This window comes from Mizuhopecten yessoensis, unplaced genomic scaffold, assembly GCF_002113885.1.
Source record: "Mizuhopecten yessoensis strain PY_sf001 unplaced genomic scaffold, ASM211388v2 scaffold9023, whole genome shotgun sequence".
Classification (NCBI taxonomy): domain Eukaryota; kingdom Metazoa; phylum Mollusca; class Bivalvia; order Pectinida; family Pectinidae; genus Mizuhopecten; species Mizuhopecten yessoensis.
In genome coordinates, this window is record NW_018407840.1 from 1010445 (window position 1) to 1027477 (window position 17033).

Consider the following 17033-nt stretch of genomic DNA (forward strand, 5'->3'; position numbering starts at 1 on the left):
CCACACCCTCCGTTTATACAAACTTGAGTCTCCTTTGTCCAAAGATGCTCTAGGACAAATTTGGTCAAAATTCTTCTATTGGTTGAGAAGAAGAAGATTTTTAAAGATTTACCTATTTTCCCCCTATTTGGCCCCGCCCCTCTGCCCCCAGGGGGGTTATACCCTCCGTTTATACAAAACTGAGAACCCTTTGGTCAATGATGCTCCTGACCAAATTTGGTCAAAATCCTCTGAGCCATTCAGGACAAGTAGCATTTTAAAGGAAAAAGTTGACGGACGCCGGACGCCGGACGACGGACGCTGCACCATGGGATAAGCTCACTTGGCCCTTCGGGCCAGGTGAGCTAAAAAGTGGTTAAAGGAAAATATAAAGCATATTTTTACATAAATCTCAACGACACAAATTTAAGATAAATATTTTGTGTGATTTTTCAACAAATGTATGTTGGTGTACTCCAGGGTTCATTTTTTGAACCTTTGATGTTTATCTGAAATACATGTAAAAACGATTATCAGAACTATGTCAAGAAGTAATCAGCTATTATGTAATGGCCCAATAGGAGGATTTCGAATACATTGCCATGGATACCCTGTGCTACACAACAACTTTAATCATTTAGGTCTTAATACAGGTGTCGGACATAGGTGAAACCATGTTTATCATTTTGTTACACTTAACCGCAGTCATCGACAAGGTGACGTATATGATATTCGTCTAAAAGTTAGAAAAGTGTTGAGTCATAGAGAGGGTATCTATTTGATAAAAAAAACACTACTTAACAGGTTCAATTCAACGTGGAGTCATAGACAGCACAAGATCTTAGGTATTCCGAATCCATCAATCGAACTCTCTGAAATACACGCGCTTTTAGTCCACTGGATCATAATAACAAAATGAATCTGATAGGACATTTTTATCAAATTGAACAAAACCACACAATCAATTGTGAAAAATATGTAAATGCATATGTGGTTCTAAAAAGTAAACCAATGGATGTTACATTTCATGTCACATCAATACATCATGAGTTTCTTTCTTGAAATAACTTCCGGGTGATAATTAAGACATCTCAAACAATATGGAAATCCTTACATAAGCTGTATCGAATGAAGAACTATCAAGAATTAAGCTTTCTTATGGAGTTTCGTGGAAATTCGTAAGAAGATAAAGTCGCAATAGTATTGAAATTATTTATAACAAGTTATAAGAATTTTTACTTTTATCATCCTGAAATGGTAAAAAGTAAACCGGTCATGAGTATATGTGAAATTTTATCAAAATGTGATTTAAAATGAGAGAAATCAGACAAATGATTACNCCCCCCCCCCCCCCCCCCCCTGAACATGTTATTGGTTATATTTTGACCTTAAGCTTGGTCCCTCATCGCAATTGTGTTTGAGGTAACGTGATACCTAACGTTTCTTTGAAGAAAAAGAACATGAGAAATGAAGACGGTGGTTCGAGAACAAAGGTGTCACCCGCGTGTATCTAGACATAACTTCAATCTCAGAAATACCGGGATAATTCCACCCGCTGACAATGGGTTAAGTTTGTACGAACACCGATTGACCGTAGAATTTAACCTTATTCTGTGTCTTTGTGTTGGTGATTTTAGATATACAGTATATACTGTGTTTAATATACAGAATTATATGCTGTGATATAAGATTTAGAAATTGTAGAATTATCATGTGTCAGAAGTTTATATATTTTTTGCTGTGTCACTTTGTTCAGAAAACCACATATACACTACTTGCACTTCTTTCCTACGGAATGATGAACTTAAATACTATGACAACGGCAATGACTAAAATCGACACAGAGGAAACTTTCGCTCACGACATGTTTAAAAGCGAAAACATGATGGAACAATTTTCGAAAAAGAAGAAGAGAACAAGTGGACTTGCTGGTTTGTAGATTTATAAGTGGCTGCATGGTTTGAGAGTTACTTGGTGTGAGGGTATGCAGTACGAGACAAGCATAGTCATACACACCCTACATATGTCCCCTCATTTTGCAAGATCAGATCCAGGTCAAACATTTCTCTTCTCCGATGTATAGGTGTATTATGCGCAAAAATAAAATCCGTATTCTAGATCCAGTCAGAGTGAATGAACACATTCATAAATGTGTATAAACCATTTACCATGGTGTAAACAGACTGTATATTTCGTACAGGGAACTTTTGTTCTGAAACCAGAGTGTCCAGACAAATGCAGGGCTATTTATATATATTATTAGTGACTGTCCAAACAAATACGTCGGCATTGTACTCCATTAATAAGTGTCTAGACAATAGCAGGACTTTTTAAATGTATTATAAGTAACTATCCAAACAAATACGTCGGCATTTAGCTCCATTAATAAGTGTTCAGTAAAATATTTTTTTTGAAAATATTATCGTGGTGATGAAGCAGCCACAAAAGCTACAAATATCTTTTCACAACGACCAAATGTTACACAGAAGTATAAAAAGCATCAATATTGAAAAGATATAATTGTACTAGCATAAATAGGTGTAACAAGAGGTATTACTATATTTGTATAAATAGGTGTAACAAGAGGAATTACTATATTTGTATAAATAGGTGTAACAAGAGGAATTACTATATTTGTATAAATAGGTGTAACAAGAGGTATTACTAAATTTGTATCAATAGGTGTAACAAGAGGTATTACTATATTTGTATCAATAGGTGTAACAAGAGGGATTACTATATTTGTATCAATAGGTGTAACAAGAGGGATTACTATATTTGTATAAATAGGTGTAACAAGGGGAATTACTATATTTGTATAAATAGGTGTAACAAGGGGTATTACTATATTTGTATCAATAGGTGTAACAAGAGGGATTACTATATTTGTATCAATAGGTGTAACAAGAGGGATTACTATATTTGTATCAATAGGTGTAACAAGAGGGATTACTATATTTGTATCAATAGGTGTAACAAGAGGGATTACTATATTTGTATCAATAGGTGTAACAAGAGGGATTACTATATTTGTATAAATAGGTGTAACAAGGGGGATTACTATATTTGTATAAATAGGTGTAACAAGATGTATTACTATATTTGTATAAATAGGTGTAACAAGGGGAATTACTATATTTGTATAAATAGGTGTAACAAGAGGAATTACTATATTTGTATAAATAGGTGTAACAAGAGGTATTTCTATATTTGTATCAATAGGTGTAACAAGGGGTATTACTATATTTGTATAAATAGGTGTAACCAAGGGTAATACTACATTTGTATAAATAAGCTTCGAACTAATAAAGCTTTATTGTAATGGTAAATTTTTGCTTCCAGAATCAAAAGAAGACAATTTACTCGTATATTTTCTCTATATAATATGTGATATTATCATGTTTATTTTCATTTGCCATTTTTTCTGTTGTCTGACTATATTTCGTAATGATACGGGGTTTTTTGTTGGCTTTTTGTGGGCTATAAAAAAAATCCCCTTCTGTCTTTTCAAAACGAATTAGCAAACATTAACACACATTAATGCCCTTGACCATACAAATCGATACATACTCATTCATTTTACGTTGTTTTTAAAAATTGCACGGGGAAGGTAATATAAAGATATAAGCAATCTTTACACAGCCACTACAAATGTTTTAAAGCAATTTTTCTCTAAAGAAATCCAGCCTGGCACAAGGAAGCAAATACATATGTTTACTTTATTTCGCCATTACGTTTCCTTGTCTATAAATTCAAACATTTTTGTTAAGATTTAATACATTTTAAGCCACTACGCCCCTTAAGGGGAATTGTTAACCGATCAATGTATTTCTTGCCTGATAACATCACTCACCGCCAATTATATCTATTACCTATATCCGTTCATTCAAAGCTATTAGGCAAAGGTTTTTTAATCTTACTCGGCCCTCTCAAGACAGCATAACATACAACCTTGATAGCTCGAATTTGCCAACATGTTAACTTATACTTATTGTATTTGACACGGAATAAAGGGGAGACATGCAGATGCAAACAGTTGTTTAGTAATTGTATTCATACCTTTATGTTGACTTATTGAATGACAGTACAGCAAGAATTATATAAGCATTTGTTTGGGATGGAGAATCTGCGTCACCTTTATTGAAAAGTATTTTAGCATTAAAGAGCATTAAACAATCTTATACGCTCATTTTTCAAAATGTATACAGATAAATATTATGATATGCATATTCACTTCAATCATCATAATGACAAATAGGCGGTAAACAAATAAGACCATTACATTTATTTCTGAATTGCGCTGAAAGGACTGAAAGATATCGGATTTCAAACATACAAAAAATCTGGTAAAACTCATGGTACAGGTGACACCTTTGTATTAAATGGTGATGTAGATGAAATATTGTTTCCAGACTTATGAAGGCCAAAACAAAAGGTTATTGTAAAGGAGAAAACATTTTCGATACTTCAGGGCTTCATTTTCGCTCCCTTGAATATGTCATAGACCACAAAAACCGGAAGTATATCTATGTCTTCCGAAAGCAATTCCTGTATCACTCAATTATCATGTCGTAACAATAAAATCATGCTAGTGACGGACATCCTAAGGCACATACAATATGCCTGCAATGATTCCACACACTCAATTCCATTATTTCTTTTTGATCCATTTCACCTGTACTGTCCGAATATTTGACAATCTGATTATTACAGTAAAACCCCATCAATATTCAACTTTGGCCTACCGTAATCTTTTATAATGAACTTTTTGTGACGCTCAATATGAATACCTAATATACAAACGCAGACAGTCGTGTTACTTTAACATAACAACTTGTCATCAAAAGAATTTACCAATCGCTTGATAGCAACCCATATGTTTACCATTGTGTACGCCTTGTTGTCTAACGAGTTTATAAAAGATAATTTCATGTTGGAGAATATGGATTTAAATGTATTCAAACATTAAATTCATAGGGAGTGAGTCATTCTAATATTTACCTATGAGAGTGTGTTCATTCAGAGGCTTGACGTATGCTCATAGCTTCAATAGATTGTTTGTGGTCACGATATATTTTTTGTATTACATACGAATTTATTGATGACATTTGACGGGAATAAAGTTTGTAAAGCAATGAACAATTATGCATAGTTAGGGAGACAATCTACTTAGTACGCTTCAGTCCTTTTGCTGAAGTTGTTTTTAATTACATTGATATAACATTTCTATGCACATAATACATGCGTTCACATACAGGATTATGTTAGCATAATTCAGTTAAAGAACATCAGCGGTCATAAATCAAATGATGGTTTGTACAAAGATCCGTCTACACTTTATTTGAGGGCATTTATTTTCCTATTATTCAAATAACTTTGAGACTGTCTCTATCACTTAAATGTTCGTGCATTAAAAACATATGTATTTTTGGACAAACCATCATCATATTCAAGTAATCAGTTGAATTATATTTAATTTACTTATTTTGTTCAATTTTATGCTCATTTTATAGATCTCAGGTTTTCATTTTGTATCACGGCTTTTAAGCTTCTCAGTAGACGTTAATTTCAGTTGCCATATGGATAAGTCGAATATACATTTTAATGTCCTGATGAAAGAGGAAATTTTCGCGGTGTGGTCATGTTTGTGTTTTTCGCGTTGAGTGAATTAGCGCGAACATTATCCACTCGCTGATTTATATTTTATATAAATTATGGACATATACGATATTTCGATTTCTAAACCATTGCGAATGCCAAACATTTCCAAACCATGAATTGTCTATAGACAGCGCTCGCATTTAGGACAAATTCTGAGTCGCCGTTTGCTTTTGCTATGATCCTTACCAAGAATTTATGTCGCCAAATTGTTTCAGGTGTATTATTAGCTGAATGCTAGTTCAAAAGAATAACAAAGAAGAACGGTATTTTTTTTTTATTTAATCTTACCCATCAGCTATAATATTTGGGTCATTTAATTATCTATCAGAGTTATAACTCGAAAATCTTCCGCCGTCATGTCAAAGAGCTCTTTCATTAGCTCAGCGTTAACCTTTATCACTTTAGCACGATTGTCTAAATGTTAAAAAACGTGCGAAAATTTGAGAAATAATGAAGACGTACTTCCTGGTTTTGAATGTGGTACTAATATTGTATTCTCAGAGGCAAATGGATTTGGAAATGAAAAAAGGACGTGAGTATTTTTCAGTGCATCGGCACTATTGATGTTGTGAACCTAACCAACATAAAGAAATTTTAACTGGTTATGTCTGTGACACATTGATCTGGTATGGATTTCCCTTATTTGAAAGTTCATCTATAGACCAGGAAGTGAAATTGCGCTTTAAATAGATTTGGTCAGGATCACGTTCAGCAACACGCGTCCTCACCTTACGGTTTGATTGTTGTTGATTGTTCCGTACTTAAGCCACCTACCATTTATATACATACTTAGCCAAATAAAATGCGCAGGGATAAAAGTTGCCGTATTGAATTGCACAGGTACGTTTAATGTGTACTGTTCTGTTCTTAAACCACATATCACGTCTTTATATAAAACCGGGAAATGCTTGTACAGGGGTGAAAAGCGTATCTCGTACACAATTATAAAATGAATACTGAATTTGCACAGATATGGTGACATATAAACGGGCTGGCCGGTGCAGTCGAACTTTGTTTTTGTAGGAAAACCGCATGGAAGAAGCATGTTTCCAACGCTTGATATTCCCGTATTGATGAACGTTAAAGAGATCAACATTTTGTTTCCGTTGTTATTAAAGATATCTTAAATCCCACGCTAACACACATCAAAGAAGACAAGCAATTTATATTGTTCTCAAATGTAGGTTGTACCACAGTAAGTAGTGGCTCAACCACCCATTAGTCATTTGATAATATATGACCATATACCATTGGCACCATTGCCAATCGTCTGCTCAGTGGTCGTCGGAATTAGACAACGCGACATCAGAATCGCATTTATGCTGCTGTGGCAAAATATTAGGATTGTTTGCCGCTAGTATTTCTATTGATAAGTCCTTTTTGAAAAGAAAAGTTTACCTTGTGGTACTTTTATGAAAAAGTTATAAAGATGAAATAATTGATAAATAGAGTGTTTTTAGTGTAAAGGTTCAGTGGATCTAGACCAGAGTTTGAACCCTGGACCTCGGATTGACTGTTTACTACCGCTCTTACTATGATTGAGCTTCCTTGTCAACAGAAGTGTTTTTTGCCCAACTGTGCTACGGTTATATAAAAAAAATAAGGGGAGGTTACTGTATATACGCACAACCAGAATGTAGTGGGACATGGATCCTCAATAAGTACAGTATATCACAGAGTGCAATTATAACAAGTCGAAATAGCATATTGGTAATCATTGTCAAGTAGCATTAACTCATTCACCCCTGAAGACACATTTAAACTCTACCAATTCAAAGATTCGAATAATGGTAAAAATAATAACATTTCTTCCTTCCCCACACTGGTCGTTCAAATTCAAGCAAAATTGAACTTACTTTTAAAATATCACTATTTATTAAAATATTAAATAAATAATATTAAATTTCCAATTTATCTACTATGTCGTTAATCTATCTGTAAACGTTCCATAATATGACCGATATATACCCTACCTATGTCAGGGAGCGGTTTAAACCTGCTATCACCCATACCCATCATATGCGTATACCTGTGTATGGTACACCTATGTTCACGGGTGACTGGTATATCACGATGACATTGTCAGCGGTTAAGACATACGGTGTCGGCTGTCGCCAATTACCATACACACAAGACATTTTATCAGAAGTGTGTACAGATTGCGTTGATGTTAAAACTAGTGCGTCTGTACCGCAGCCGTATCTTCGTATTATTTTACCCGTCGTCCAATAAATGGTCACAGAACAGAATTTTTCGAATGAGGAAGTAGGTCTAAGGGTCTGAGCAACACACCAATAACAATATACCCTGAAATCACGTGATGTGAACATCTGAGCATATTACATGTAGAAATATATATATATTCATTGTGTATTTCACTGTATTTTCATGTTCGATAAAGGAGCGGATCAACCTGAAAATTTGAGAAATTACTTTGTCTTCACTGTCGTTATTACTTTTTGCCCATATCTCTATTTAAGTTGTTCGGATTCAATGCCAATTGGATACTACTGTCGTTATTACTAATTAGACCATTATATATTATATCATATATATGTTTTTGTTCATATGTTTTGAATTGATTGAATTAAAAAAAAGAATTTTTTATACAAATCGTATACGTCTTTGTTCATATTTACCTAGGTTACAATACTTAGGGTTAATGGATTTTGTATTTACTAAAAAAACTACAAGTCCTCATTTTCTTCACGTTGATCGAAATCTGTAACGTGTTTCTGATATATTCGGAATGGCATTAATGGAAAGATTAAACGTAAGAAAAAATATATTGCTTAATATAAATGCTTAGAATAGAAACGCGGCTACTGAAAAAAGTTAAAACTAGGGGACTGCTCGATTCAGATAGCCCGCCGGTGCACTGTTGTTTCGAGTGCCCCGTTAGCGCAAATCGAGTATTGTAATGCCTCTTGTGGCTGAACGTCACTTTATCTATTTGCATATATTCAGGCAATTAGAGCTGTTGTCTACATTTTGAAGTTAAGAAACGAAACTATTGTAGTTTTAATTATGTTGAATAGACAAGTCGCTTTACGAATTTAATTGCTTTTTTAAATTTCAGTAACAAGTATGTTTATTCGTGAAATTTAAATCTCGTGTTTAACCGAAGTATAACAGAAGTGAAACATACCTTTAAATGTTAAACTTTATACACGAGCAATGTACTCATATACCAGTCTCAAATGGTCAAGGTCGATTGGTCTCATTCTTAAGCAGCGACTGAATGAGCGTTATGCATTGTTTACCTGTCGTCCGATTTGAAGTCAATGTAAATGTTATTGCATACGGGTCAGTTCGTCTATTTATGAAGCATGTTACATAAACACTGGGTTAAACTTAAACAGGTTACTAGGGTGTAGACCTAGACCCCTCTCCCGTTTTTGATGAAAACACAACTCGACACAATGGTGTCGTAAAATGAGGCCGCAATTATTTCACGTACAGTCAGCCATGCATTACAGATCCGTCGTGTGACAACATGTGTGTATAATATACAATACACAGAGCCTCACTCCTTCACATACATTTGGGTTTAAATAGGAAAGAACCTGTGTCTGTTTAAATTTCTGATCACAGTGGACCAGACTCTAAGTTAGTGGCAACATTGACATTTTCCTTTTGCTATCCCTACAGGTTTGAAAACGAGAAAAGTGTTTATAAATCGTTTCAACGAAAAATAGTCTCAATAAAAACAACTGACACAATCAGTTAAAAGTATACATAAGACAAAAACACTTACCCAGTCCAAGCTTCTGTCGTCTCTAAGAGGGCAAAAAGGACAAGTAAAGACCCTAAACAGATCAAAACTCGAGGCGCCGAAATCGCCATTCTGTTAAGGCACTGCAGCTTGCATATTATGCCAACAAGGAAGTTAAATTGAACCTAAATACCGAACCTGTCACGTGACATGATCTAAATTTGTATTTTACGTATTAGTTTGTACACATATATGTGCATCATTTTAGAAATATAATTCGATACCTGGGTAGGTAGTGATCCAGGTCTACTCTCGTTTCCACGAAAGGCGTCATTCGAACAGAATGGATTGTTCGCATCACTGCTGCTTACACATCAGAATGAGAGAAAGTCGCATGTCCATCAATAATAATGATACAGACAACATTAAAGAAGAAATGAGAATCAGCTATGTTTATATGTTAAAGCTTGCATAACTCGTTTGTAGAAACAGAAAGCTTTTCTTCTAACGGAGAGAAAAATGATGTATGTTAAAGCTTTATGAGACTCCATGCATTTAAGCACGGTACTTAATCCGTCTGACAACTCCCACTTGTACATTGATATTACTTGGAATACAGACATAATGCAGCATTTTGTAATACAAGTAAAAACCAGGCGTAAAAACATGTATGGTATGAAATATGACAGGACGTACATGCGTAATTTCCAGGTAAATAATTTCAAGTTGAATCGTAAGAAAAGTGCCGGGATTAATAAAATACAGATAAGTAAAACCTGTTTTAAATATGCTGAAATAGATTTGTCATTTATCCAACAGAAATTGCATAGTCACGACAACTTATATTCCATCGTGATTACATTTAAAACGTTTTCAAAGATATACAGCAAGATTTCCCTATATATCGTAGTTTTCGTACTTCCTGGAGCCATCTTTAATTCTCATCGACAAAACCAGTGAGAAAATAAGGCTTGAAACCATTGCAAAACCCGACATAATAATAATAATACTAAAAGTTTATTAGAGTGTCACATTCTGATCAACATTTACAGACATACAAACATTAAGTGGAATTCGCGTACATTTGATCAATATCCAGCCAATTATCTCGACTTATGAGACACCTGAAAGACGTTCTATGTACATACACATGTTAAAAATCATTATTACTGAATAAAAAATACTAAAAAAACAACATATCGCATTAGAATCGTATTGCAACATTGCTAAAAAATATTACTGGAATTATTTCTATTCAAGACAAGTCATATAAAGTAATATTCATAAGATACATATATTACGTGTTAGAGCAGTACACAGCATAACGATATGACGTCAACTTGCGTGTGTTATTTTTACCGACATGTTCACACAGAACTGTTGTGATGTTCATGTAGTAAAGATACAAAATAAATAATGAAATATATAATACTCTACTGTGTTAAGCTAAACAATTCTGATGTATTCTGTAACCTAGAATATAGTTTTGTCTCTGGTGAAATAAATTCTTCGGTTTTTATCAATGCTTGATTGACAATAGTATATCAGTGTTTGACCATACAATATCCAGAATGTATATAAATAATCCTTCCTTCACACCTCAATATACCTGAGTTAAGTGTTTTTGTTTACACGTTATTGTTGGTGTTTAGTAAAAAGAATTGAAAAAAATTCGTAATTCGTACTATGGTTAAATAGAACAAAGGAAAGATTTACTTAGAGATAATTGACAAAATACAGGTAGGATAAGAAAAGGTGTTCCAGCAGGGAAAGCATCTTCTGCTTCGCTACCTAATAATAATCCCTCTCCTGAGTAGTTTTGCATCATTCTAAAATGGGACGCAACTAATATCTGACGACTAACATCTAATTTAAATACGGAAAGTTATTAATAAAACTTGGGAAAAATTGCGTTCTCCTCCAATTACCAATTACTGTTACAAGAATGCATTGGCTTATTGAATAGCATAGACTAACTTTTATACGAACCTATTATGAAATCGAGGCGACAAGTGCAGAATCCGAACCAGAAACATTCTGGAGTAGAACCCGGGAGTGCATCCCGACATAGGAACCTCTTCGACCGCGCCCTTGCTAAGCATGGTCCTTACTTCCTCCTGGAGCGCCAGAGCCTTTTCCGGATCCCCCGGTGTAGGAAAAAAGATTGGCTCCAAAGCTAAGAGCGGATCCCGCACTAGCGAAATGCTTTACCCTTCCTTGATCACAGGCAAGGCCCATGCGTCTTCCGTAATTTCCTTCCACTCTGGAAGGAAAGCAGAAAGACGACCCCCCACAGGAAGATCTGGTCGAGGCAGATCGAGACCTCGCCAGGCAAGAGAACCGTCTGCTGACGCGAAGCCTAATCCTGCGGGAGAAGGACCTAAGCTTGAGCCGAGAGGACTGCAGTCCTCCCGGCCAAACTCGTCGTCTAACACGACCAAGGACGGGAGAAGACAGTCAGAAACCCTTCTTCTTACCCCCAGGAGGGTTCTTACCCTTCCATCTGTTGCCCTTGAAGGGAGGCTTATACTTGGGCTGCACAGAGGACTGCGAAGCCGATGGTTTAGCCTTCTTCTTAGGAGGCGCTGACCCCTGCGAGGTACTGGCCTTCTCAGCCTGAATCCTTTTCACCAGAAGTGCATAGGCGACCGAATCAAATCCTTCTGAATAGAAGGAAGGGCCCCTCCAAAAAGAGTGGACCCTGAGAAGGGGGCAGTCAACAATCTGGAGTGGTAAGGCTCATCGACCGGGCGGTTTTTCAAAACTGAAAACCGCCTAGCCAACAAGACATTGACAAGCGATGACACCCGTAAAGCTGCCAGCGCTCTCAATGCCCCGTTCAGGGCAGAGGTCACTCCAGAATCTGGATGGAGAGACGCAGCAGTCTCTCCATCTTGTGATGTTCTTTGGGACGGAACACCACCTGGTCCACCGATTTACCGGGCCAGGCTGCAAGTTCCCTCAATTCCAGCTTAGCTGGTTGAGGGGCAAGCAGGCCAGTATGTGTGGCATAGTCAGTGGCGTGCACTTCTGACAAATCCCCAACACTGAGCTGCAACCCAGCATACCCAGGACTACGGGTTGAAGAAGAATTCTTCTCTAAAACCCGAGACTGGGCGGTGTCCAGAGCTGAAGACACAAAAGTGACTTCTGGCAGAGAGCGGTCCGACCGCCCGAGGAGCCACAAAAGAATCCAAAAGGGTGGTGGACTCGGGGACAGATGACGCCGAAGGTGGTGGGCAAACCTCCTTCCCAAGGATCCGGGAAACGTCGGCCCTAAGGCCCCGCATACCGGACACCACATGCTGGGCCTCAACCTCAGCAGCCCGAGGAGAATGAAACTCAGGACCGGACCTAATAGGACCGGGTCCGGGTTACTGACCGGGAGGGTAAGCCTGACCAGCATTGGTGCCGGGATTAGTGAGCTGTGCGTCACTAATCCCGGTAGACACAGACAATCCCGAAAGAAAGTCTGTAGTCACATCAGGACCTGAACCCGAAAGAACAGGCCCGGCACCAAGACTGTCCCCAACGACAGCACCACCTGGAATGCCGGGATCACTGACAGAGTCAGTGCCCGGCGGCCGGTAGTCCCTACCCGAAGGCAAGCGCGAAAGCTTACGGGCGTCCCCGGCCAATTCGACCCTGGGCCGTGCCAAGCCAGGGTCGGGCTGCCCCTCCCCTACTCCAGGGAGTTCCTGGACAGGAAGGGCCACCCCCTGCTCACGAGAGGGACTCGCCGAAGCGAGACCCCCCGAGACAGGAACAGAGACAGTACCACCAGACCCCAGAGAGCTGGTGGCACGACCCCTACCTCGCTGCTTCCCTCGCTTACTTGAAGAAACAGACGAATCTCTCTTACGGTAAGTTGAGGGTAGCTTTGGAACAATGAAGTCCTTGTCCTGAGATTTAGTCTGTGAACAAAGTTCACAAGGCGAAACCTCACTGCAAGGACGACACCTGGGACAAGCATCATGAGGGTCCCGTTCCACAAAGCAATGGGAACACCAATGAGCTCTACCTCGTCGCTGTCCCGATCGAGACATACCCTCCAAAGCGAAAGTAAACAAAAAATTACAAGCAGATAAACACGGGAAAAATAATAAAATATGATAGTACAAAGTACGCAATGTAGAAAGAATTGCACCCGTAATATAAATCAGAAAACGGTTGAAATAAATAATAATAAATAAACAAACAACCGTCACCGAAATAAACAGAGGTCGGAAATTAACCCACGATAATGGCGGACCGTGGCACCACCGGCACACGTGGAGTAAAATAACCGGCCGTAAAAGGCACAAAAATAATTTTCAACAATAATTAATTGTATTTACAAGGGCAGATGGGTATAAGGCACACAAACTACGCAATAAATTGAGTTGACACTCGGACCAAACCGACAAAACAATGTTTTGAAATGGAGAAAGCTCCGGGCGTGTGCAGGCGCCATAAAAGGAAGAGGAAGGGAGATCACTCCGTGGCTCTGTCGTCGAGATATGGGTAACGTCACGGTAGGGAGGTGGGGATATTTGAATCTTTTGTTTTTGGGCTACAAAGATGGGTGTAGGTATTGTAAATGCATACTAAAGTTATGGTAATTATTACTGAAATGAAAACTGGTTTTCACATGCTATTCTTCTTCGTATTATTTTTCTTCTGCCAAATAATTTCCTGAGATTTTCTCAGAACCAACCGGCCGGATATTTATGTGCTTGCTCAGGAACATGTGCAGATGTGCTTATCGCGTTTCATTTTCTGATCAGTCATCAACCATGGCCGCCATGACCTCTGATTGATTGACAGATTCATCGTTTATTGGTTAACGCCAAAGTCCCCATTACAATTAAAGCGTGTTACCGTGGGAATTTGTCAGTCCGGAAACCTTAGTTTTTGAGTACAGTGAGACATTGTTAGTCTAAGTTCTATTTTTTGTGCATAGGGTAGTTAGTCTGAACATGTTGTTTGTGTGTAGGGTGAAAAGTTGTAAAGTCTAAACACTTTGGTTTGTGCGTTGAGTGAGAGTTGTAAAGTCTAAACACTTTGGTTTGTGTGTTGAGTAAGAGTTGTAAAGTCTAAACACTTTGGTTTGTGTGTTGCGTGAGAGTTGTAAAGTCTGAACACTTTGGTTTGTGTGTTGAGTGAGAGTTGTAAAGTCTGAACACTTTGGGTTGTGTGTTGAGTGAGAGTTGTAAAGTCTGAACACTTTGGTTTGTGTGTAAAGTAAAAAGTGGTAAAGTCTGAACACTGTAGTTTGTGTGTAGAGTTACCCCCACCCCCCACTGTGACAATCTTTGTATAAGTGTATAATGCTAGCCTGACGAAACGAGGTGACGTCGGATTAATGAGGTTTAACTCCTACCAGGAAGTTGTTGGCCAATTGTATGGTTACCCGTGGTTCTATAAGGGACAATGAACAGACTTTCACGGGGGATTTAATCACTGTAATATAATATTCTGTTTGTGTACAGTGCGACGATAACTATTTACACCGGCTGACATTTAATAAAAATAAAATAGAAAGACAAGGTCAGTTTTTCAATTACAATGAGGGTTATTCCTGAGATATTCACAATTATCCGTATCTACCTCTTGTTGATATTACTTAATAAGTAGTTTGCCCCTTTTCTTTCAGTCTCTCTCTCTCTCACTTTCTCCGCCTCCCTCCGAACCCACTCTCTCCCTTCCTTCTACCTCCATCTCCTCCCTCTCGTTTCCCACTCCTCTCTCTTTCTCCACCTCCTCCTCCCTTTCTGTCTCCACCTCCTCCTCATCCCCCCCCCCCTCTCTCTCTCTTACACACACATTATATCTCCCCTCCCATTCCTCCTTCTCTCTTAATACAGGTAAATCTCAACAAATCCCTACAGTAAGCGACATTCTGAGTAAACTCGGGTTTCAACGAATCACATTGCATGGAGAATTTCACTATAACATGATACGGTAAATCACTACACACGGACGATTTCTGTGAAATTAGACGAGATTAATGTACAGTTAAACGCCCTTTGTCGTTTCGTAGTGTTAGTTTACCTCTGATGCTTGAGACGTGTCGTCTGTACCTGTTACGAAATACCCTCCAAGCTTTGTAAATATAACAGGTTGGACTTGGACGACGTGAGATGTTTCCCTTCTGGTATGTGAACTGTTCCGTGTGGCCGCACAGGACACCCAAATTGTGCGAAATTATTGCAATAATATAGTAGAAGGAAAATTGACATTACTTCTTCACAAAATTGGATAAAATAATAGGAGAAATAGAACTAGGACAGTGATTTGTTTTGATAAAGGCATATTCATCATAGTTCTTTATCAAATTGTGGACAGATTTTAATTGTTTATAAGAGTACGGCCACCTTCTAACTTCGAACTAGAGTGTGTAAGTGCGTCCCACTAGGAGCCAAGGGTTCACGGGTTCAATCCCCGGTGGGCACACTGTTCTCTTTCCTGTTACAAAATAAAAAATGTGGCTAAATCATTACGTTACTGATATATAAATGTATATACCAGTATATCCAGATTTCAATTTCGATTTGACATTTTAAAACTTTTACATAGCAATTCAGTACACCATATGCCTTATAATGTTTTGTATGAACGTAGACTCGGTGTGTGTTTTTTGTCATCGTTTTAAATGTTTCATTAGATGATATATTAGAAATAAAATCACTTTTATTCGTATTTGCACAGGTGAGTCTATACAGGTAAAATTAGTCATACTTCTCACGGCTTCTAGTTCTTCATGTAGATATCTTCAAGTGGTGTGAACAATACATATAGGTAAAATTGTATATGTATAAGGAGGACAGGACATATATATACACTGTATGTAGGCAGATAGATAACATCTTAAAGCTGTGCCAATAGCCGTGTGTTTGCGTGACAAATGTGTCTATGACAACAAAGGTGTCAAAATGTCAATTTCAAAAAGGGGGAACTCGTTTTTGCATGTTTTAGGGGGATACATTTTAGAGGATAGAGTGAGAAAATTAAAAAGATGTGTTTGGGCTGCTGTCATTGTTTGGTTCGCACTCATTCTACGTAGTCAACTAGGTCTAGATCAGGTATAGTACGTTTGCTTTATACACACTTAGTGCATCCAAACAAATAATTGTATTTTTCTTCCTGTTCCTAAATTTAGCTTTGGAAGCAGGTCAAGGTATAAATTATAACAGACTTTAGATTTCAGACAGGTATGTCAACATGGATTTTATCTCCTGCAGTGGGGGATCCAATTGGGTTTCCGAAGCTTCAGAATCTTCCTCAGAACCGAAGATGCTACACAAAAGAAAGAAAAGAAATCTTATTTTAGAAAAGGGTAAAAAACTATTATTTATGAATAAACAATGGTTTATTGTGGTCTTTTTTTAGTCGATGGGAACAATAGTGTTCAATTGAGCCAATCTTAACACCTTTTTGGCCAAAGACATTCACAGAACTGTACGACATAGGTTAATGTTATTTGATAAGAACGTATCGAGTGTGAAGGGTCACACATTAGTAGCCTCATACGACATCCAGTAGGATATACCTGAGCCCGTATTCGTGAAGCCGTTCTCATCCTCAACCATGAATTCCGTGCTCAACCAACTTTCTTGTAACTTGCATTAATTACATGTGACATGGTAAAAAAGTTAAGGCTACACATTTGAAATGTTGTTCGGCTGCAAGTCTCTTC

The 17033-nt window shown here is 37.6% G+C and overlaps 1 protein-coding gene across 1 annotated transcript in view; it reads right to left on the minus strand.

Moving 5' to 3' along the window:
* The window catches only part of LOC110457120, a 31577-nt gene extending 22043 nt beyond the window's left edge, over positions 1-9534 (minus strand). Inside the window, exon 1 of the mRNA XM_021508226.1 lies at positions 9398-9534. Within this exon, the coding sequence (XP_021363901.1) occupies positions 9398-9486 (89 nt within the window). The 5' untranslated portion in view covers positions 9487-9534. The remainder of the gene's footprint in view (positions 1-9397) is intronic.
* Positions 9535-17033: the final 7499 nt, after the last annotated feature.